Genomic DNA, 23,703 nt, shown 5'->3' on the forward strand with positions numbered 1-23,703 from the left:
CAGGGACAGAGATAGTAAAAGCCTTTCTGTCTTGCCTGCCTTTAAGGAAGTGTGCTTTGGGGATTGGCTATCAGTGACCCTGCAGTACACAGTGTGTGAAAGCAGCTGGAGTGTAATCTTATGTGCTGTGGGATCAGAATAGTGGAGCAAAGTTACTAAAGGAGTAACAATAAGGGGCTGCCACAGCACCTGCAGAGCACTAGCCAAAATAATGAACGACCGAGCAGATTGGAGGCAACTCAATTAACGTCACTGACACTGCCAGTCAGAACATAAAGGCAGGTACGCAGCTTCTGTTGGCCTTTTGTTCCCTAACAAAAGGTTCCCTCGTGTATTCAGCCAAGAGTAGGACAGTCTTTATGAATCACTAGATAAATAATGATTCATTGTTTAATCTAGATAGGCCTGTGTTTTCCATTTGATATCACACTGTATGTAACCTCTGTTCTATTAAGGGGACTCTGATAACAGTTGCTTAATAGTCTAAAGACACGAACGGAATTGAAACTAACAAAATATTGTTTTTATGAATGCAGAGTAGTTAATGGATAAAGCAGATCTGCATTTGGTTTAGATTTGTTGCTCCGAATGTCATATCTGAACCTGTAACAGTAAAAAACTTAATATGATAAATATTCAAGGAATTGCTTATTTTTTCAGCTCGCTTAAGTGCACTATTATTGTTGTACAAATGGCATAACAATATTGGCAATATAAGAAAAATGCTGTTTCTATTATAGAGATATTTTTTTAATCTGTTCTTTTGTGTTGTGCTTTTTCTCAGGAAGAATCCTCAACAGGTTTTCGAAGGACATCGGTTACCTGGACTCTCTGCTTCCATGGACGTTTGTGGACTTTATCCAGGTGAGTCTCACCTCGGCAGGTTTGGTTGCTGGCGCAGCAGCATGGGGAGGCCATTTCATGCCTGGCTAAACCTGCTTTGTGGTCCGGGTCCCCTAATCTGGAAACAATTACTGTAGGATTACCCGCCAGCGCAGCCCAGCGCCTGCACAGATTTAATAAAAGTGTGCACATAGGCTGAGGGCGTGGCTCCCTCAGCGTGGCACAACAGAAGTGGCATCTTCAGAGAATGTGTAAGGAGAATAAGGAAGTGATTGGAAGAGAGAAAGGGACCAAAGAGGAAATAAAGCCACATGATGGGTCAGATGTGGAAGGGAAAATAGTGGAAATGTCAGGAGAGGGTGAAGTGAGGATATTGTGTCGAGTGGCAAAGAGAAAAAGTCTGACATGAAGTGTTTACAGGAGTACACCTGGACTTTCGCCTCTTAGCCCAATTCGCTTAATGCTTAACAGGTCTTATTGACCTGCTAGCCAAGGGCCACCCTGATGCAAGCCCAGGTTAGGTTACCAAATGCCACCCTGCCACTATGACAGCCATCTCCCACGAAACCCTGCGGAGATGAGCCAGCTCATGCACCTAGCGCCACAAAGAAGGGAATGTTCGCTGCACAATTCGAGGTAGAGGAGCAGGCGTGGCTCCTTGGTTCGGGCCAAAGAATAGAACAAAGGCGCGCTGAAAATGAATCCCCCCTCCACAATGCCTGAATGATGTTTGTGGCAGATACCCATCTCACAGTAGACAAAAGCCATCTTAAATGCTGAAAGCACAAAAGAATATACGCACAAAAGCTTTTTGTCTGCTATAGTTCCCCTCATTTTGATAATAAGGTGAATAATGGTTAAAGTAAAATAATAACTTTTGTAGAGGGCCAATAGGTCCAACCAACAACAGTGAGAGTAGACCACGTCCTGACATAAAACACAGATGGGTTTCAGCTGTGCACTTTTACTTGAATTTCTCCTGCTTTCCTCTTTTTTCTAACTGTGTCTTGATGTAAAAGAAATAAAATCTAGACCAGGCCATGTCAAAATCAGACTGGATATGTGTGCATTAGTCTTTTGCTGTAGCTGAAAGTGGGATGTGATTGTTAGAGTGGACAAAGGTAGCATCCTTTGGACAAAGCACTTTTGTTTGTGCTGCTTTCTGCTCTTGTTTGCAGGTGTCTTTCACGGAGCAGCCTTTAATGCTTTCAGGAAGGAAGATTTTCGCTCTTTTTTTTATCAAAGTATTAGCTGTTGAGAAAAGCTGCTGATCTCCACTATTGTTGCTCATTCGTGGAGGGACGTTTCCCCATAGTTATTGTCTAAATGGTTGTCAGAAGGGAATAAAGTGAAACTTCATAAACAATGCCCTAACTGGTTTATCTCTTTCTATGGAGAGAGGCCGCTTCTGTGTGGGGATTTGTGCCTTAGCCTCTCCCCCCTCCTTTCTATGGTGGAGTAAGCACTTCACAGCCCTTCAGCACTGCCCCCCAAACCTGCCTAACAAGGGGATTCCCTCAAGCTGGGGGAACCTGGTTACACCCCAGAGCCCTATTTTTCACAGGTCTCATTTAGTAGTAATTTAGTATATTGAGGAAAAAGCCTCTTTCTCTTCCATCTTTATGGTCAGGGGACAAAGACAGAAATGTCAATTAAAAACACCTCAGGCTTTGGGAACTGTCAGCTTTTGTGTGGACTTGACCTTTAAATCCTGGGTTGCCTCTATTTTCACAGAGAGGGCAGAGGAGGAGGCCAAGACAATAGGGGGTGAGTACAGGGGTCTTTCAGCGGATTTTTGTGTGAAGGCTCTTGACCAAGTCGCACCACCAACTGTTGGGACCTGCACTGCATTTATAGCCCTGCTTATCCAGTCAAAATTCAGTTTGTCCGGATGTTTTCACTAAGACACCAGCTGACTTAAGTGTGACCCAGCCTGCTCTTGCCAACGCTAATTCCTTATAAAGACGGGAATAAACAAATTACGGCAATAAACCCTTTTGTGTGCGTGTGAGAAAGAGCAAAAAAAGAAACAGAGACAAACCAAGCACTGAAGGGCTGAACACGCACACAAGCGCAGAGAAAAGACAGCTATTGTCTAAAGAAACACTGGCGGGTGGATCGTTGTGTGAGTCTCTATATTGTGGCACATTGTGTATCAGGCCTCTTTAGTGGCTTTGTGGGATATGAGAACTGCTGACGTAATCGTGGACGCTGTAGGATGGTATTTCACCCGGCTTTCTCTGCTTCTTTACCACGCTGGCGACTAAAGACTGCACTGGCTCCAGGCATTACACAGGTTAGCCTGAGAAACACAGAAGATGGTCCAGGGGAAACATATATAGGCTGTGCCATTAACCCTCTTTGAGCATAGTTTTTATGACAGTGCCTTTGTGACACAGAAAGGTGAGCGGCGGCCTTAGGATCACTGACCTGTGCTTGTCTTCCTGAAAAATAAAGCGAAACAGAGGAAAACATCATCATGTGACCCTGCGTGTGTATTTGTGTGCGCTTAACTGGCCACTCAGCAATACCACACATGGTCATTTGATGGCGAGCACCGGCCAGCAAAAGCTTCCCGTGTGAGTATGTGTGGTCTCCCATGATGCTGTGGTCCAGCACCTCAGCTGGTCTGACTCAGAATGCAGGCCAGACCCAGGGCCCTTTGAGCCTGGGAACTGACACAACAAAGTCCCAATCTAATCTTGAATCTCACCTCACGTCAGAATGACGAGGACAATGAATTCTAGGCTGACTTTTGTATTTCTGAATTGTTGTTTTTTGTGTGTGTGTGTTGTTTTCAGGAGGGAAAAAAAGGCTGAATGAATTTGCTGGACACTAGTGATTTATAGTAGAGAGTGAGGGGAGACCACATTTCAAAGCCTTTCTCTTATTTCCAAAATGGGGTTGGAAATCAGCAGCTTGACTGAGCCCAAATAAGTGACTTCTTTTACCTTTTCACAGCACACAAAGGCCTAATCCTAGGACTACTTGAGCCACCAATGTAGACAGCGTCTGAGACCACCACAGTATGTGTCAGACCTTCCTCACCACACACAAAACACATTGACTGCAGCTTTATGAAGTGAAAATGGCCCAGAAAGGGAAAATGTGAAGGAGGTGTCCACAGTCATTTCACCCAAAGAAAAGCCACAGCATCTGGGCATTTAATGCTAAAATAAAGCCCAAACACAGAGTAGAATGGATTGGGTCACTTGTATTGTTCCAGAGCCCAAGTGGAACGGCCCTGTTTTGTTTCAGTACCACTGACCCTTGCAACTTATTGTGCTGCTCAGTCACAGAAAAAGTGTGGAGTTTAAAAAAAAAAAAGAAGAAAAAATTCCAACGATGACAGAGGACTTCTTTTGAGAATTTTTCTTTACCACGCTCACCCCTCATTTCCTGTTTTGTTTGCACTTCTTTCCCAGTGGCAAATATTGCACACTGTCAGTAAATAAAGGGAGGATGAAAAAGGCAGTTGTAAAAAGCATAATGATTCCGTCTGTCCGGAGGGATGTTTAATTAAAGCGAAGTGTTTATTTTCAGCTGGTGAACAACAGTCGCTATCATTGCCGAACACAAATATAGCAATTAACTCCAATTTTCTACATTTATTTGGACATCAAAGAGCTGATAGAATCATTGAGAAAATAAAGCAATTAGGGTCAGCAGAGATCTGAATGGTCTTTGGACACAGCAGTGCGCCCAGTTTGCCTGAATGACTGAATCGCATGCGTGCGGTAGCTTTCTTTTCTCGCTAAAGAGCTATTAGAGCTAATTCTTTATTTAAACAGTTTGTATACAAAACCTTTCATCCTTTTATCCACTTTTATGTGCAGCGGGATGTGGCTTTGGGAGTTTTCTGTTCCTGTGTGGTTTCATAGGAGATATGGATGTGGTCTGAGGGGGTGAGGTGTATACTTGTAGGCTCACTTATCAGAGTCATCTGTGTGTAGTGTGGGTGGGGGCCACGGTGTCCCCGATCCTGACACGATAAGCACCAAACCACGCAAATGGATCACATCAAACAGGGCCTTGGCGACAGCGGGCCCTGGGGAGCAGGAGGAGGCAAGGCTTGTATCTAATGGTTCCTGTTCCTCCTACTGTCCCCTTAGATGACCCCACTGTTAGATAAAGCCAGCCTGGCTCAGACGTTTGTGGCCACTGCTGAAATGGGCCCAATTAGAATTCAGATTAACCAACCAGCAAAATGTGAATGAGCAGTGTCACTGTGTCACCAGTCATCAACTGGGTAGTGAAAGAAAAACAGTGTAGGTGATAAGACATTTGTTCAGTTAATATTTGATCCCCGCAAGGGAAGGCTGGATAACACGCGGTAATGGCCTGTGTGCCACCATCTCACTTTGCAGTCTGGTAGCCTTCCATCAAGGCTAAGATTGAAACTTATGTACTGTGAAATTCTTGGGATCAGTTGTGCTCAGTAGCTTCGACTCACTGTTTGATTGTGTGGGCTCCACTACTGCAATGGTTAGACTAGTAATTCCCTCTTATCTGAACTGCAAATGGAATTGACTGGCTTTTCATCATAAAACTACACTGAAAGTGATCATGCTTAAATGTGTGCTTAAGTAGCAGATAACATCCGTAATTAAGGTGCTAAATTAAATTTTCATCTCTCTGGGCTAGTCTGAGTCCACTGAAGGTAACAGTATGATCCTAATCTCCACGTTTTAGGATTCATCTTTTTGGATGTATCTAATTTCAGGGTGTGAGGTTTCAGTCGAACACAACGTATGCCTTTCGGTTAGGAAGTGTTCTTCCAACCCATATTAATGGCTGGAAGAAATGTTGATATACTTCAAGTAAAGGAAATTATTAAGACCACAATGGTAAACAAGAGACATTATTAACAGAAGTCATGTGCCCTTGTTAAATAAAAAGTGCAGGATTATTTAAAAAAAAAAAAAGTATTATAGAAAAAAAGTACTCTGATTTAAAAGAGGAGACATTACTTCTCCTTGGTGAAAATGCTTAACAAATAAAAAGTAAGGAAACAAACCAAAAACTGTGTTTTCTTAAATCTTTAGTAATGTATTATGTTTTACTAATACATGTCTGTGCTACAGTATTGTTTTGCTGTGTTTATGCTGCTGGCCACAAAATTAAATCAATACTATGCTTTTCTGGTGTCATGGTAGCTGATTGCTAGTTGGTTGCCAGGCAACCTGATGGCATATTTATATATAATGTATAAATTAAGATTTACTGATACAAATTAGAACTTGTCATTGTGAAAGAAAAATTACACCAAAAACAGTTCACTTTAACCCTTTGCTAGCTGGTTGCTAGATAACATGAATACATCTTATGCAACATAGATGAGAACCTTAAGATGTACCGGCACAGTGCCAAGTTTGGTGGCTCACTTCAAGTTTACTTGATGGTGATTGAAGAAACAATCAGACAGACAAATTTATTTTGTGTGTTGTATCAAGGTAAATATATCCCAACACTTTTAATGTAAAAAAAATGTAATTGAAGTAGATTACATTTCCCTTTTGAAATGTAATATAATTTTCTAAATAAAGTGAACATAACAAAAATCTTAAAATGTGAGCTGTTCTTTTTTTATGGCAGCACCCTTTCCTCAAAAGTAGTTTATTTTTTTTCTCAACTGGTGTTTAATACGATCTTTAATAAAAGTATCAGTATTAAAGTAACTGATGGCAGTGACTCTTGCTAGCTCACTTTAACTTAAATATATCAATCAGCAATTATTATGTATTAGTATCAAAGGTAATATTATTTACATTTATGTTTTCTTATTCAGATTGTTGAGTCATTGTGTGATGTCAATTTTAATATCTCTATAATAAAACTTTATATGCCACCTCACATGATACTTGAGTGCCTGATAATTACCATCAATATAGACTGAGGTAAGATTATTTTATCTTTAAGATTAATAGTCATAATGAGTCTTTATGAGGTGGTTATTTCTAAACGTTATGCAGGTGTAGGTGCTTTGATAACCGTCAGACTCATTGCCTGCAATCCTGTTTAGGCAGCTCTGGTATCCTGGTCTAGATGTGTCACAGAGCCATTAACACGGGTGATGAGTCACTGTGTTGTTGAGGGCTGTGTGGTTTGAGTGTGATGTATCAGACACCCACAGTGTGGTTCCCAGAGCTCTCTGCCAGTCACTGTGGCCATGCCCGTTGGCTGGCTGCTCTGCCAGGGAGGCTTACAGGCCAGAAGTGTTGAAGGGAAAACCCTAGAGAGCCAGGGATATGAGCTGCAGTGGCCAAGTGGTAAATTCTCACCTGCTACTAAGTGAGAATTAGCGCTGCGATCGTTTTCTTTTCACACTGTGAGTCACTTAAGCTCAGTCCCACAACCTGCTGTTACCTTACTATGTGCCTGAGATGGTCTCACACAAATATAGCTGAAAGGTTTTTCTTGTTCAGCCCTAACAAATAAGCCTCACTGCCCCATCGGTAGCCCACACAACAGAAGCAGAGCTTTTGACGCTGATGCTGTTGAGTTATTACTGTGCTTACTCCTCTCCTTTTCTCCCAGGTATTTCTGCAAGTCATCGGAGTGATTGCAGTAGCTGCTGTCATCATCCCCTGGATTCTTATTCCTGTTGTTCCTCTTCTTGTTGTCTTCCTGTTTCTGCGATGCTACTTCTTGCAGACCTCCAGGGACATCAAGCGTCTAGAATCTACCAGTAATGTTTTATTTATTTTTTGTGGTGTGGGATTGGGAAGAAATAAAAGCACAGACTACAGGAATGCTAATAGGCTATTGAAAAAGGCAGAGATCATTAGCATAAAGGCTAAAGATGGCAGTGGCCTATGCCTTGATCACACGCAGTTTCCTCAAAAGATGAGAGTTCATGACTTCACATATAATAGGAAAAAATGTCAAGTGGTCACGACTAGGCCACATCAAGCTTTAGTTCCTTTATTTCATTTAAAGCTGAGAGCCAAAATGCACATTGACTAACAAGTGCCATCATCTTTTAGAACAAATGCTTTGTTTGAATCCTTCAAGGAGGCATTTAGGTTTTGTTAAGGAGTTTGTAAGTCTAATGAGTTGAAACAAAAGACGGCTAAATGGCGACCTTTCCTTAAATCACGATAAAAATCAGGGGCATCACCTGTATTATTGTTAGTATAACAGAGTACACATTCATATTTTTCACTTCTCATACTGATACGCTGCAAAATAAAACCGAACAGTTCAGACTATTAGTTTTAAATGTACCCTGACACTATAATTGTATTTAGAAATCTGGTCAAAACTCTTAAAAATGTTAAATGCCTCGCTAAGCTGGTTTTTTGCCTTGTATATTTCCCATAGCTCGGAGTCCTGTTTTCTCCCACCTTTCCTCCTCTCTTCAAGGCCTGAGCACCATCCGCGCCTTCAAGGTTCAGCAGAGGTTCCAGCAAATGTTTGATGAGTATCAAGATCTTCACTCAGGTGAGACAAAAAAGACATATTTGTGTTATAAGGCCAAATATGCAAGACATCAACATCTAATGAGCTCCATTATCAGTCTCATCTAAAGCCATTCATGATATTCAGACTGTATTAAGAAGTATTTCCTCATATGCAACATGTGGAATCTGTCTTTGTTAACAGAGGCCTGGTTCTTATTCCTCACTACCTCCCGCTGGTTTGCCGTGCGACTCGATGGAATTTGCTCAGTTTTTGTCACCATTACTGCTTTTGGCTGTCTTTACCTCAGGGATGGTACTGTATGGGTTTTGACTCTGTGCATGCTAAGAGACATTATTAGCAGAAGCAAGAGGAAGGACTCGTGGATGTGTGACTGCATGTTTACTTCTTTGATAATACAGGACTGGAACCAGGTGCAGTGGGTCTGGCTCTGTCTTATGCAGTTACGCTCACAGGCATGTTCCAGTGGGGCGTCAGACAGAGTGCAGAAATTGAGAACATGGTGAGAACACGTGATGAACAAGGGTTCGATGGTTGGTTAACTTCCATTTGAGTCCAAATGTGACCATAATTTGCTAAATTAACACGATGTATTAAATTAGGCTTGAAACTAGAGACTGAGGCCATAAACTCATCAGCATAGTGTTCACTGTGGTCACAGATACAGATTTTAACTGATTTATGAAACCAGATAAATAGCCACTGCTGGCCATAAGAAAAAAAATGCAGGTAGAACGATTGTCACTTTAGGTTTGTTATATCCAGTCTGGGTCAATTTAAAGAATCTATTAAATTGTATTATAGGGATTTTCTGTTACATGAAGTTATATAAGAGCAGCTTATTTATTTATTCATAAAATTGTTAAAAGAGGAAAAATTATTTTAAGGAAGTGCCTACTATATGCTTTATTTTTGCAGATGACATCAGTGGAGAGAGTGGTTGAGTATGCAGAGCTGGAGAGTGAGGCATCATGGGAGACAGACAAACAGCCACCGAGCGATTGGCCCAAAGCAGGCTGCATCACTTTTGACAGAGTCAACTTCTCTTACAGTGCCAGTGAGCCTTTGGTCCTGAAGAACCTGAGTCTTGTCTTCAAATCTAGAGAAAAGGTCCTTGTCTTTATTCCCACCTGTGCATGCTTACTGGAGTGCATAGCCCATGACTAAGGTTGATATGCAGCTAGTGTAGTAGGTGTGGTGTGATTCTTTTTTTATGTGGCATTATTCTCAAATCAATTATTAAAGGGACACCGCATTGTGCTTCTGAATCTTCAGGACTATACCATTTGTGATTCATGGAATACATATCATGTAATTAAGACTGTTCAAGTGGATCCATTTGTCTCCAATTTGCATTTTGAGCTACCTGACGGTGACAACTGTTTATTCACTATAAGAGAGAGGAGAGGCCGAGGAAGAGGGGTGAAGGAAGAGCGAGAGAGGGGAAGGCTGAGGGAGATGGTTGAGGATGATTGAAATGGTGTTTAATGCAGGGGGTGTATTTTGCATGGCTACGGTTGGCCAGGGCGGCTGATTTCACAATGGATGGGTTGATAAGTGCAGAGGCCCTGGCTCTGACAGCCCATGGGAGGGATCTCTACCGCATGCCTTGGGGGTAAAAGGCTTTGTGCATCCTGACAGTTCCCCTGACACCCTTTCACCTGCACCTACCATCTACAGTATAAGATCCTTTCACTTTGTGGTGTGTATTTACATTCATGTAGTGTGGAATTCTTCTTATGTAGGTTAAAGCAGATGAATGCAGAGACATGATTTCAGATTCAGTCTCATACAAGCACTTGGTAATTTTTTAAATGTCCATGTAGGCACTTACTGTATAAGTACTGGGGGTGTGGCTTAATTGTCACATGTAGGAGGGCCTATGTGTTTTAAAAATCGGAATGTGCGTTACTCTAATAGCTCCTATGAGAGTATGGATGTAGCATGAGAGAGTAAGCATATCATTACTTCTCTATTACCTGTCAGCCTAACTACTTATCTTTCTGTATCCACATGCCCAATGGCTATGCAACAGCATATAACAAACCTAAATGGTATGACACTAGTTCAGCAGAGCAATCGGTGCAATGCTAATAAGATTCCTGTTCATTGGATTCAGCCCACAGCATGAGTTTTTGTTCTTTGGTATCCCAAGTCTGGTAAAATACTGGAAACACCTATATTATACTGTCATTTTATGTGTTAACTACCATCACACATATGTACAGCATTAGCAGATACCTGCGGATGGTATAACCTTGTGCTTTAAAGAAAGTATCGGGTGATGGCCTGCAGGTTACCATACCCTGGGGTAGTACCATAGAGCACATAAACAAGTATGAGTGAGTGGTAATTTTGACTCGGCCAATTTATTAGGTGTGTTCAATGAGATTTGATAGATTTGATACGCTGACCCTGATGGGGTGACTTTTAGAAGAGCCACAAAACTATAGAGCCCCGTTTATGTCACCTTTTACAGTTGGTTAAAATGAGTAACTACACTTTTCTAACCCACCCACATTGGTGTTTATGAGATAAGCAGAGATCTAAATAAATATAGCACACTTAAAAATAGCTAAATTGAATTATAAACACGTTAATTGTCCCTAACACAAATGCTACAAATGAATTTATACGTGGCATTACGCTGAAGCACTTAAATATGATTAAGATATAAATGATTTGATTTGATTAAAGGAAATATTTTTAGCTTTAAATCTTGATTATGAGGGTTAGAGAGGCTTACAGAAGGATTTTCTCCATTGCCCACCATTTCTTTTTAGTATTTTGACTGTCTAGTAAAACACAAACAATTTCATACATAAATATTATAGGACAGAGAATCTTCCCTTAGTTTTTATGCTAGTATTGTACAAAGGTTTATATTGTAGTTTGCCAGGCAACTGGGTCTCTTACTGACAAAATAATAAGCACTATTTTATTTATTTATGGGGTTTTTTGTGGGCATTTACTAAGACTTTACAGATATAACATACTAGCTCTTTCCACTGTAGGTTGGCATTGTTGGACGCACTGGTGCTGGTAAAAGCTCCCTGATCTCTGCCTTGTTCCGGCTGGCAGAACCTGAGGGAAGAATAACGATTGATGGATTTCTGACGTCTGAGATTGGTCTTCACACACTGCGACAGAAAATGTCTATCATCCCACAGGTGCGTTTCTTTAATTTCAGTATCAGCAGTTGTGTTTTGTAACTAGACACAGTAACCAATAATCATCTGCAGTGAGTCTAGGTTAGAAAGATATTACTTATAATATAATATAATATATTAATTACTACCATGTTTAACCTTTTCGTTCTAAAGCAGCTTTGCTTTGACACCTTCTCCAAGGTCCCATGATTCCTCATGATTGAGTAATGGCAGAAATGTCAGCTGCACGACGGTAACAGAAGCCTGGATGCTTTTGCCCTTGTTAGACGCTTGGCTTTTAAAAAAAGCTAAAACGAGTGAGGAGAATTACAGTCGTCACTCAGGGGATTTCTGAAAGTGAGACAAACGGATGCCTTGAGACAGTTTAACTTTATTTCCGCTTGTTGAAACTGATACGGCATTAAGAAAATGCCAGCCTGCGGGTGAGTGTCAGCAGAGAGGAGGGAGGGGAGAAGACTCCCACGGCCTATACTGTGAAGAGAGCAGTTCCCCATCCCTGACAGAGGATTAGCCCTCTACCCCCCAAACATGGGAAAGCTGCTTAGAAGAAGTCTCCCCCATCCTCACAGTCAGAGTCCCCTTGTACACCGTCACTTAGCTCAAGTCTTAAACATTTCTAGGGTGCAGCCAAGATGCCCAAAAACAGTTTCATTAATGCTTTTCTGTGGATTTGATAGGTTTCTGGCATTGCTACTACTTCAGATAAAGTTTCACTTCTTAGTCCAAACTAGTTTGCGATGGATGTGATGTATGTTTGATGGGATTTTGTTTACTCTTTTTGCATCTCCTAGAGGGAGAGACTGCTACAAAGTGGCAGGTTACGAGTCAAAACTTTAACTGCACGCTCATCTCATCTGTATCACATGCTGGATGGCATTTTCATTATGTAGGCAGCACTCGGGAGAGTAGAGTTTCTCTGTAGTCTGTTGTTAGTATTACAAACTTATATATGGAGCGAAGACTCTTGGATTTACACAAATTCATCTGAAAGCCTTTTTTTATTCTCCCGCTAGACGTCGATGAAATGATATGCAGTCAACCTTTCACTTGGAAAAATTTTTTTTGACATAAATTGCTGGTTGTCGTACTTTTCATTTGGAATTTTGAGTTTGATATGTAAACTATACATTGCCGCTGAGGAGTTTCATTATTTGACGCCCACAGATTTGATTATGATAAGCTTGTATTAGCATATGGCATTAAAAAGGGATCCATTTCAGTTTCTATTGAATTCTCAGGAATGACTTAGGAGAAAAAAAATGAATTCTGTGGCAAACAGAGGGCTTAGAATTGGTGGAGCACATAATCGGTGTATAGAAAGCTGTGCTTGAAAGCGGTTTTTCCGACCTAACATTGAATCCTCAATTAAAGTGTGTCACAGAACTAGTTTGAATTGGGACTTCAGCTGGCTTAATGACAAGGTGGTGTTTTGGTGACAGAGGGAAAAGCTCATTGGAAGTAAAGAGGTGGAACATTTTCCAAGGCACAGGTAGCAGGGATGAGACCCTGAAAGCTTTACTTTCTCTGGATTGAAATTGAGCAGTTAGCCCTGCACTTTCTGACCTATATGACGGCTTGTTGAGACATGACTTTTTAATTTTTGCTGTGCTTCCACACCCAAATGTATGCTTCATTTTCTTTTGTTATAAAGGTGACCTGTAAGAGAACAGATGTAAAGGTGTGGATATATTAATAGTTCTGTAACCTTTAAGCCTTTTAGACTCATTGTGTGCTTTACTTTTGCTCCTAGTCTAATCTCACAGTTGCCAGATGAACGTATCGTATCTTGATTCGAGGTCAGATGCATATCTTGACTAAGCTGGAGTTATCGCGTTCCTCTGACTGTGATGCGGATACAATGGAAGCATCACTTTTTGTTATGGACAGTCGCTGCTCTGTGCAACCTCAAACTGTGGCAGACTCAACAGCCTTGTATTATTATTAAGTTGGTTTTTTCTTTAAACAGTCATTATAACGATTTAAGTACCTTGCTTATTTTGCTCACGGATCAAACACTGTGGACATAAATGCAATATAAAAACCTTATCTGCAGCAGTGGTGTACCGTGAGCGAGAGGGTCTTTATGCTGTCCAAGGAGAGCCCTCTACTGAGTAAATCACTTCAACATTGGACCAAGATTTATGAATGCACACTATATGTGGCCTGACATGAGATGATGTGGGATTGTTCCTTTTTATCAGTTCATCACAAACAGAGTGGCGTGTTGGAACAGTGCCCATGGACAGGCTCTTTCCTTTACACTGTAATAAAGAGCTTTATTTACCCTCTTAAAGAGGGCTGTGTGGCTCAACCTTGATACAGGTGCATGGCTTACCATAAATAGATATCTTGGACATCCTACCTGTCTGAGATGTGAGGCTGTCCTTTCATGAGGGTAGTCAACTAATGTGATAACCTAACTATTCACACATGCTTGTACATTTAGTTAGTACGGTTTCTTATTCTGTATTTTAATGATAACTTGACAGTCCTTTTGTGTCATATTATACATTCAGACAGCCTTGCACGACTATTCTCCACCAGCACCAATGCGCACATTGTGGTTTTCCAAGTAAAAAGATCAACTTACTGAAGCATAGTTGGCTAGAGCACTGAATAGAGCTCCTGAGTGGAGCAAGGCCTTTGTGAACATCTTCCCCTCACACATTGCTTAGCACTCTTCTATAAATCCTGTCTTAACCCTTTCATACATCTTCCCCCTTGTCATTATCTTAACTGGCCACGGCCTTCTCTTTCCATATCCATCTATCCACAGGACCCAGTTCTCTTTACGGGCACCATGAGGAAGAATCTGGACCCTTTCAAGCAGCACACAGATGAGGACCTGTGGAATGCACTCCAAGAGGTACTCCAGCGTGGCTCTGAATGATTCCCCCTTGCCAGCCCAGGGGGGGATCCCTCTGTCCCCCTGTACAATGCTGCCATTCAGATTCCCTGCTCGCCACAAGTCATGGGGGGAAATCCCATTAGGGCCATGGGGCCCAGCTCAATGTGCGGCTTGTAACGGGTAACCATTGAAAGTGCTGGGGGAGATGTGTTTGGGCAGTCAGGCCAACCAGGATGAAGGCTTCCCCCACAGTGAAGGGCTTCAGCTCCTGGTCCTGTCTCTGAATGGATTTGGTGGCCTGGATTAAAGCTAGAGGCTGGCCACAAGAGAGCACTGGCCAAGGTCATCAGTAGACCTGGCCCTGCATTGTGCCAGGCAGTTAATGGGTGTGTTTGGATGGCTCTTTAAAGACATCCCCACAGGAGGCCTTTATGCAGGAGTAATGAAGGGTAGGGGCTGAGCTCTCTCTCTCTGCAGGTGCAGATGAAGGCCATGGTGGACGAGCTGCCCAGCAAGCTGGAGACGGTGCTGACGGAGTCGGGCTCTAACTTCAGCGTGGGCCAGAGGCAGCTAGTGTGCCTGGCCAGGGCCATCCTCCGGAAAACCCGCATCCTCATTATTGATGAGGCCACTGCTAATGTGGACCCAAGGTCAGATTATACTTCTCAAGTAAATTATTATACATCAGCGTGGAAGCATTCTCTTCCACATGTGTCTTGTTTTTCTGTACAATGGTGCTACACAATATGGGTATTTTTAAGTGCATAGAATAAAACCTTTTCTCTTTTTTCTTAAAATCACTTTGGTAAAGCATCGGCGCACACATGGATTTTTTTTTGTTTAACACACATAATAAAAATATATGGGTTTTTAAGTCTAAATCTCACCTGGTGAAGATCAAATCAAGTCAATTAAAAAAAAATGTAACAAAATATACCACACTTGTCTTTTTAAAGCTGAAGTCCTGTGGCATTCTGTATTTTTTCTGTCTGTTGCTGCACATATTTCTCTGCTGATGAGCCATTGTTCTGTGTTGCGTAAAATCCCTGCCCAAGGCTGTATAGGAAGAGAGCTTTTCAGTTCTCAGGTGTTTTGTTTCCTGCTTCTTTAGAACTGATGGGCTCATCCAGCAGACTATCCGGGACAAGTTTCAAGAGTGCACAGTCCTGACCATTGCTCACAGGCTAAACACTATCATTGACTGTGACAGAATACTGGTAAGTAAGAAAGCAGTAAATTTCCATTGTAAAGCACTTTAGTGAAGGTTTTAAAATGAGACTCTTCTGCTGGAGTTCATTCCAACATTGCTCTGCAAGTAGCTTTGTGATATTCCCTCCTAAACTTTGGCAACCCCTTGTACTATCTCACCAGCTACAGTAAATATTGCACTCAGTGTTTTGTAGAGTAAATCTGGGGTCCCCTGCAAAACATGCACTTCACATTCATTCTCATTGTGGTATGCCAAACACAAGAGCTTTTAAACACCTCTGTCCTTTATTTTCAGTTCCGCTACCTTATTTTGCAACAGCTGGGCAGATTTCTCACTCGCAGCATTCCCTTTCATTCAACCTTCGCTTGCACCACTTGATCTTTGGCCCTTTCCTGCTACTGCCTGCAGAGGTGCCAATTAGTGCCATTTGTGGTGGCATTTGTTAAGAGTCTATGGAGGACGGGGCACGGCCCGGTGGCTGCTTGGTGACTGAGAGGGTTGCTGAAATAAGGCAAATATCACAGAGAGGGGACTGTTTCACACCTACACTCGTGTTAAATGCCCCCAGACTGTCACACACTCTGGGAAAATTAAATTGGGACCCGGAAGAATCGTCCAAATTGCAAGAATCGAATTGCATTTCCTGGTAGCCTGCTCCTAAACTTTTGATTATGACAGCAGCTGCAGAAGTCTCCCTTTCATACTAAACACTACCTGAAAGTGGGCTTTACTGATAACAAACTGCTCATTAACGCTGTAAGGGGATCGAGCTTGTTAAAATTTGTCTGTGATATAATTGTAGTCTTTTCCAAACTGCCTGAATTGGCACTATTCTTTGTGTGGTTTACATGGCATGTGATGACATAGAAATGATGGTAATTTTCTAGCGAGTCTTAAAGGTGTGATTGTTGGATTTGACTGAGGACCACCCCTAGGCCTCTGAAATGCTAGGATAAATACATGGATAAATCCCTGATCTCCTGTCTGTCAGAGTCAGCGCACCAGACTTTCACGCTGCTAACAGGTTACCCTCATTGTGCATGGCGTTCTCGAGCAGAAACAGGCACCCGTGTTTGTTGTTGCATGAGTCACATAAAATAGATGGTTCCTATGTGCACCGAACTACTGTTTCCCCATTCAGCTTGCGCTGTCTGCTTGCATCACTCAGCAGTGAAACAGCTGAAATGTCAGTTTTCCCCAAAGTAAAGTATACAGACACAGGAACACACACACTTACACACACACACACACACACACACACACACACCCACCATTGTATGTGTGATTGCAGGTTCTGGATGCTGGCATGATCCAGGAGTATGATGAGCCATATGTGCTGCTCCAGAACCAGGATGGGCTCTTCTACCAGATGGTCCAACAGACAGGCAGAGCCGAAGCTGCCTCGCTCCTGCACACAGCCAAACAGGTAACCACATCCACCTTTGTCCCAGGACAAGCCTGTCCCTAAATAAGAGCCCAGTCGTTGCACAGTAATCCCAGACTCTCCCCTTAACTCCAGGCTCCATTGCTCACCTCCAAAATAATACAGCTAAGCAACAGAAGATGTGTGTAGCCCTGACAATGCAAAGACACTTGATTACCATTTTAATTTAAAGTGTCTACTTGGAGCATTGCGACACCATAACATTAATTTCAAGAGAGAAATTGTCCCTTTGTAGATTTACATCCTCTGATATTATCGGAAAAAGTCTCTGTATAATCTTTTTTCTCATAATGTAATTTTGAGATCATTTTAGCGATGATTCTAGAAAAGCAGCTTTCTTTGCACTGTATCTATTTTGAAATATTGGGTTTAACTTCATCGCGATTTGGGATAAACTTTCTATGGGGATTACTGTAATAGAGAATGTCCATATTTTTTCCCTGTGAAATTCATTTGTGATGTATTTCCCCTTCAGACACTGAACAGATAAGAGCCAGCTATTCATTGTTCAATTCCACTTTATGTGCATCTGTCTGGGACTACAGATACCATATTGCAACTTCAAACAGGTCTTTGTGAAATAAGAAAAAGTAGGCATCATTTCATTTTCTCTCTGTCCCTCGCACAAATTTATCAGCGGAACTGTATCTCCTCAGCCAGAGGAGTGAAATGAGTAAAATACTGATTTCAAAGACTCAGCACAGTGTGGTATTATTTGGTTTCGTCTTACCCTGCACACTGGCGGATTGGTAGTGGCATTGTTCGGGCCCTTACGTTTTCCTTTCTTTATTGTAGGATGCTCTTCTTTGATCAGATTACTGCAGCATCCATAACTGTCTAGCACCACTTATTAAATACAGAGATAGTCCGCATGTTGTGTGTCAAGTTTCTATAGTTGTCAGTCAAGGTTTAAATACATTCAATAATCTGATATCAACCTCTAGCTCCTTTGTCGTGCTGAAAGAGAATCCCAGAGTAGACAGTACATATATCTCAAGCTATGGCCAAGCTTTCACTTCCATTGCCTCTTTTTCCACAAACTTTCTTGCTGAAATTGTTCAGCTGTCAGAGCGGCTCGGCATAAAGAAGCCATGCCTTTTGCAGGCGCAAACACTGCAATCCGGCTTTTCTAAATAGCGGCTTGCAGCTTAGGAGCCAGCGTAAGAGAAAATTAACTCCACAAATAATTCCTGTAATTATCTCCAAAATTTTCCTGCCTTTAATCTAACAGTTGTTTACTGGGCTAAATAAGCCACTTTTGTATGCTTCAGTGGGTGATAAATCCCTTCGCCGTGCTCTGACTGGATCTGTCATAAATTGCGCCTTAACAGATCGTAGCTCAGATTGGACAGTGTGCTTGTGTTCTGTGACACTGCTTCCCTGATCCGCTTTTCAGGTTTACACGAACAAAAAGCGGCTGACTGACGTGCGCCGTGACGAGGACATCCGCGTCATCTTCGAGACGTCCCTTTGACGGTTTGGAGTGTCGCTGTGGTCCTCGTGTTAGCCATCAGTGACCAAGTATTTTAGCAGACACACCGATATTCCTAAATGTCTTCAGGCCTAGTGCAGTGTAGTGTGCGCTCCATTTGATTAGCATAGACCCGTGGTATGGAACAGAAAGGAGGCACACGCCTGAGGTGGGCTGTGCCTTCCATTGACAGCATATTACTGCATGGCTGTTTATTGATTGCAAATGGCTATATTTATGTAGGTGTGTCCTGGCTTCTGGGGTATCTACAGTGGGGAACTGGTGCTCAAAAGAGTGTCAATATTCTGTGTGCAATAAATTACCTGTGGCTTAAATTGTTCTTTTAGGGAAAACATTGTTTTATAGGAACAAAGTCTTTTCATTACTTGAAAAATGCTTGACAAGCCAAGGAGAACCTCAGAGGGGACACGGATGCTTTCTGTAATTATTGTGCCTTAATCACGCGATTGATTCCTAGTAATTGCACTGTTTGTAAATTGAATGGTTTTCCTGCACTTTGACTCTATCGGTTTTATGTCTACCTCATCTCTAGTGAGCAAAGACCAGTAACAGTTGGCAATGATACTGACTAATATCAAGGAACGAGATGTCTCTCAACTTTCTGTCCTGGCTTGTTTGATTAACGACTTTATTTGAGAATGTAACACTTTTATGCAGGTAATTATGTGGATGGAACCGAGTGAGATTATTTATATCCTGGTAATTATTCGCGCTGTTTGATTTTTTACATCTTTGTCTACGGCTCGTAACACAAATGGAAGGTAAGATTTCAAGCACTTTGCAGTTTCTAAGTCATAAATAAGTGCGAGGAATGCTCACTTGTAACTGACACTAGATTTGTTTCAAATTTCATTTAATAAAAGAGTATTGTTTTGAACGTTTCGCTTCATTTTGCTTCATTGTGAGACTGACTCACCAGCGTTTCCTCCCCGCTGTTGCTCATTCCACACTCAGCTGCCTGAATGGTGTGTTTGCTTCAGGTCAGTGGTTACAGCTGGAGTTGAACACGATGCTACAAACTGGTAAGCGGTTAAAGGAAGCGACCGTGTGATTATCGTGCTGAGTCGAGTGATTTTCTAATTCTGTTTCAGTGGTAAAGTGGCGCGGCCTTGCACTCTATTATTTTAACATGTCAGTAGTGCAATAAGATGATTAAGTCTTAAAATGTAATTTTGTCATTAGCGGCTCTCTTAGAAAAGAGCTGTTTAATTTGGCTTCATACAGACAAGCGCAAAGCCAGTGATTACACATTCACAGATTCTTGTCAGTAAACACTTAGCTCGGTCTAAAAGGCGGTATTTAACCAGGCCCGTATTTGGGTCATGAACTGTGGGACACCAGTTCCTTTAAAAGCTGAGTGATTTACACAATTCATTAAAGCCAGTGAATCTTCAGCCGGCGTCATATTAAATGGTTACTTACTCTCAAATAGCCCCTTGGGAGCTGAATTGTTGGCTTGCGAATAGATTAAAGTTTACATTGAAAAGAAAAATTGAATTCAGAGGTAATCAATAGCATAATGGGCCAGTGAGAGGAGCCTGCTGCCTGAAATGAAATTACCATATTTTTAATCTTAATTTTCCACTCTGTTTATCTGACAGTGTGGATGTGCAATCCAAACAGATAATGAGAGAGTGGGATATTGACAGTGGGGTCCTCTGGAGTGCTTGTTTCAGTGATTAAACACTGTGATCTGTGATTACTTTGTGTCGGGTGTCAGGCTGGCGGCCAGGGCCCAGGGAGACGTAGGCACACGGCAGCTGGAGCATCACGGGTCTCTGAGGTGCTAATGCACCTGACGCAGCATTGACAGCATTCGAAACCCTATCAGGGACTGCACCACATGGCAGCTGCCACAATAGAAATACTCATGGCACTATCTACATCAGAGTCAGCATATATCCTCTCTGCTCTCCCCTTGATAAGAGCCAGCGCAAGAATGGTGACAACAAAGTTTGCACAATATGTATTATTAACCAGATACCTCCCTACGTCCCTCAATAATAGCACCATTTTAGGACATATCTGAATAGGTGTGCGAATAGCAGTGCTGTCAACATAGTGCTGATATAGCTTTAATAAACAAATGTCTGGGAAACCTGGCTGTCCACACAATGAAGTTTAATCCCAAAGAAATAAAACGCAAAATAAGAGTCAGCACAATGTGGAGGCAGTGAATAAAATGATGAATTCAAACCGCAGCAGCTAGCTCGTCCACACTTTTAAGAGAGAAGTGATACACTGGTGCTGATTTGAGGTTGGGGACAGCTGCCGTATTCAGTTAAAGATGTTTTATTGTCAGTTTTGGAGAAGAATAATGTAACAAGTATCTGTAACAAGTGAAAGTGCTGTAAATTGTTTAAGATTGTTTTGTCACGGGCCTATAAGTAGGCGACTGAAGGCCATTTTGGGTTTAGGAAACAATGTTGTTGGGTTATTTATTTTTTTACAGACTTTGTGTTGTGCCAGCATTTTCTTTTGTGATTGATACTGCTGTTTGACAAATGGAAACAAATTGCACGGTGAAGGCGTCTGAATGGCAGGGAGCTGGGGAGTGTCAAACCTGGTGCTGAAAGACGATGAAGCGAGAGCCTCAGGTTTTTGTGGGCGACTCAGACCTGACTGATCCCAACATAAAGTACTTGTTGAAGAGAAGGAGAAAAGGAGAACGGGATTTTCGACAGGCTGCAGTGAAATTAGGAGAATTGACTATGGCGGCTTTGTTCCTGGCTGGTGACATGGGGTGGGGGGAGATGGGGAGACTGGAGCGATTCCCCAGAGAATCTCTGCTCAGGCTTTCTAAAGTGACTACAAACTGAATATCTGACAAGTTCCCAAGGCCTGACACAACCCTGTGTAGAGCTAAGAAAAACAAACAACAAATGGCACATTTTGAAGATACGTGTGGTGACACTGGATGCACTGTGTTAGAAAATGGCTTTTTATCTTGTTAAAAATAGGCACTCAATTCGAAACATGCTATATTTTCTATATCGGCGCAACAATCTAGTTAGACCTAGTTTTCCTCATGACAGACTTTGTCAAACTACAAAAATGAGAGCCACCAAGTGTCATTTTCCAACTTATTAGAGGACTTGTAACTGGCAGCGTTTCTTTCATCTAACACCATAAACAAACACAAACAGCAGCTCAAACTTTTTCCTTTCTCCGTGTACACATGTGGTTTAATAAGCCGCACTGACTCAGGGTGCCTCAGCAGTTTAGTGACCGCGCTGAGTAATACTGCTACAAACAATAATTATAGGTCATGCATGTAATGGATGATTATATTTTGTAAATTATCCAGGCTGTGGCGTGTTTCAAGCTCTTTAGAGCTTGAGTACTCTGTGCAATATTTCCAGAGAAACAAGCACTAAAAGTTGTTCAAACAATAAAAGAACAAAAAACAACTTGGTTTCTAAGAACTACGCATTTTTGCAGTTTTACCTGTCTCCGCTACTTTGAACTAAACTGGCTAATGTGGCCCCTTGAAAGGCTAACAAATAGGAAACCTCTTTGCATGCTTTAGCTTTAAATCCTGGACATGCTCTGCCACCTTTCAAAAGTACCGTTTGATTCCTCAACTGCGAGAGAAAGAAGCAAAGTGGAGTGTAGACAATAGCCAGGGGCTTATCTCATCAGTAAATAAGGCTTATTGCTTAAAGACATAAAAGGCTATGCTTATTGGTGATGTCATCCCTTTGTGTAAGATTGATGAAGCTTGAGGCAGGGGGCATAATGTGAATGTATGTGTGTGAAGAGAGGCCTGGTGCACCAAACTCTGGAGTTCTGAACTTTCCCCTGGAGAGTTTGATTTAATTTAAAATGTATGACATATATTTTAACTGCTGCTGCACTAAAATTGCACTCTTTGGTGGTAAACTAGCCCAAATGTACTTCAAAGTTCCATCTGGCCAGGGGGCTTTTATCCTTAGACATGAGAGCGGTTGATGTTCTGTGCATGTAAACGTGCAGCTTTGGGTAAAGGTGGGGACAGCTTGTGTCCCCCCATTATTGTCTGGTTGCATTTACGCGGGTCCAAGGGCCCACTGTGTCTTTTCGGGTTACTTTCTCATCATTTCTCCTAATGTAGAGACCCACAGGGTTGGTGGCAAGCGCACAATGCGGCCGTTGTATGGTTACTGTCAGCTCTCTCAAATAAGGCTTCCTGTTCATTAGACTTCTTTTCACCTTCGCACAATGCGCCGGCTTTGCAGCAATAGTGAGTCGACGCCCATCTCTTCAATGCCATGTGAATAGTTCTAAATAGTGTTTATGCAAGCTATTGTTGTCTATTGTGTGTCCAGTCCTAATGCACAGTGATTTGCCTGCTTTTGTTGCCTGGGATACATTATCTTGCCTATGTGGCTTCAGATGCATGCCTGGCCTTTGAGCCAGTAAACAGTCTAAAAGTTAACTCCCTATGGACAATGCTGGAGATCTCTGATAAAGTGGGACATAGTGTTACTGCCTCTCTAATAAGTGGTAAGATGGCTTCTTCCACTGCGCGTATATCCTTTTTTCTGTCTGCACAGCCTCTCAAATTAAATGTTGAGTGCACAAAGGCTCAGACTTCTCTTTGCATTTTTTCATGTGCAGAAAAAAAAACCTCAACTCTAATTAAATAGTGACATTTAACCTCAAAGCTGATGTAAATCATAATCTGTGGAGATCATTAAAAAAACATAGTAAAGTTGGTGCTGTTGCTTTCAAAGATTAGGCTGACATTATCTGTTGCACATCTGGTGAAGAATGTCTGCTCGGCGGGGAGATATATTTAAACCCTGTGTCTTTATTCTTACAACCGTCAGTGTGAAAATGAAACGGTAATGCAGATAGACAGGCAGGTGGATAATCTGGCACACATCACAGTCAAAAGAATAAAAACTTTTATATCTCAAAGATAATGTCAAAATGATATGTCGGCTAATGGAAATTTGATGTCTCGTCGGTTGCATTAATATGGATTTCTGCTGTTGCACTGTGTTGCGTGTTTGCACCACAACTTTATTGATTACATTGATTTTTAAAAAATAACTAAATGAAATAGCACGTACATTTTGCATTGTACTAGTGTAGCTATATTTGTATTTGTGCCCCATTTATTTAGTTATAGTTGACATTAAGTATTTCACGAAAAAGTTCCTGTTGCTCGTAGCTAAACTGTAAACTTTTCTCAGCAAGTCCACCCGAGTTAGGCAGATTTTAAAAATGAGCTTTTACTTCGAGAAGATAAAAGTTGTGGTGGTGTGTGTGTGTGTGTGTGTGTGTGTG

General features: G+C 41.8%; 1 protein-coding gene across 1 annotated transcript in view; it reads left to right on the forward strand.

Moving 5' to 3' along the window:
* Positions 1-19,306, forward strand: part of LOC102295341 (ATP-binding cassette sub-family C member 4) — a 33,885-nt gene extending 14,579 nt beyond the window's left edge. Inside the window, exons 20-31 of the mRNA XM_042220418.1 lie at positions 785-864; positions 7,381-7,531; positions 8,167-8,286; positions 8,449-8,559; positions 8,667-8,767; positions 9,184-9,375; positions 11,280-11,435; positions 14,212-14,301; positions 14,761-14,933; positions 15,395-15,500; positions 16,785-16,919; positions 18,334-19,306. Coding sequence (XP_042076352.1) covers positions 785-864; positions 7,381-7,531; positions 8,167-8,286; positions 8,449-8,559; positions 8,667-8,767; positions 9,184-9,375; positions 11,280-11,435; positions 14,212-14,301; positions 14,761-14,933; positions 15,395-15,500; positions 16,785-16,919; positions 18,334-18,411 — 1,493 coding nt within the window. The 3' untranslated portion in view covers positions 18,412-19,306. The remainder of the gene's footprint in view (positions 1-784; positions 865-7,380; positions 7,532-8,166; positions 8,287-8,448; positions 8,560-8,666; positions 8,768-9,183; positions 9,376-11,279; positions 11,436-14,211; positions 14,302-14,760; positions 14,934-15,394; positions 15,501-16,784; positions 16,920-18,333) is intronic.
* Positions 19,307-23,703: the final 4,397 nt, after the last annotated feature.

Source organism: Haplochromis burtoni, unplaced genomic scaffold (genome assembly GCF_018398535.1).
Source record: "Haplochromis burtoni strain Fernald_Lab_line unplaced genomic scaffold, NCSU_Asbu1 Contig_48, whole genome shotgun sequence".
Lineage (NCBI taxonomy): Eukaryota > Metazoa > Chordata > Actinopteri > Cichliformes > Cichlidae > Haplochromis > Haplochromis burtoni.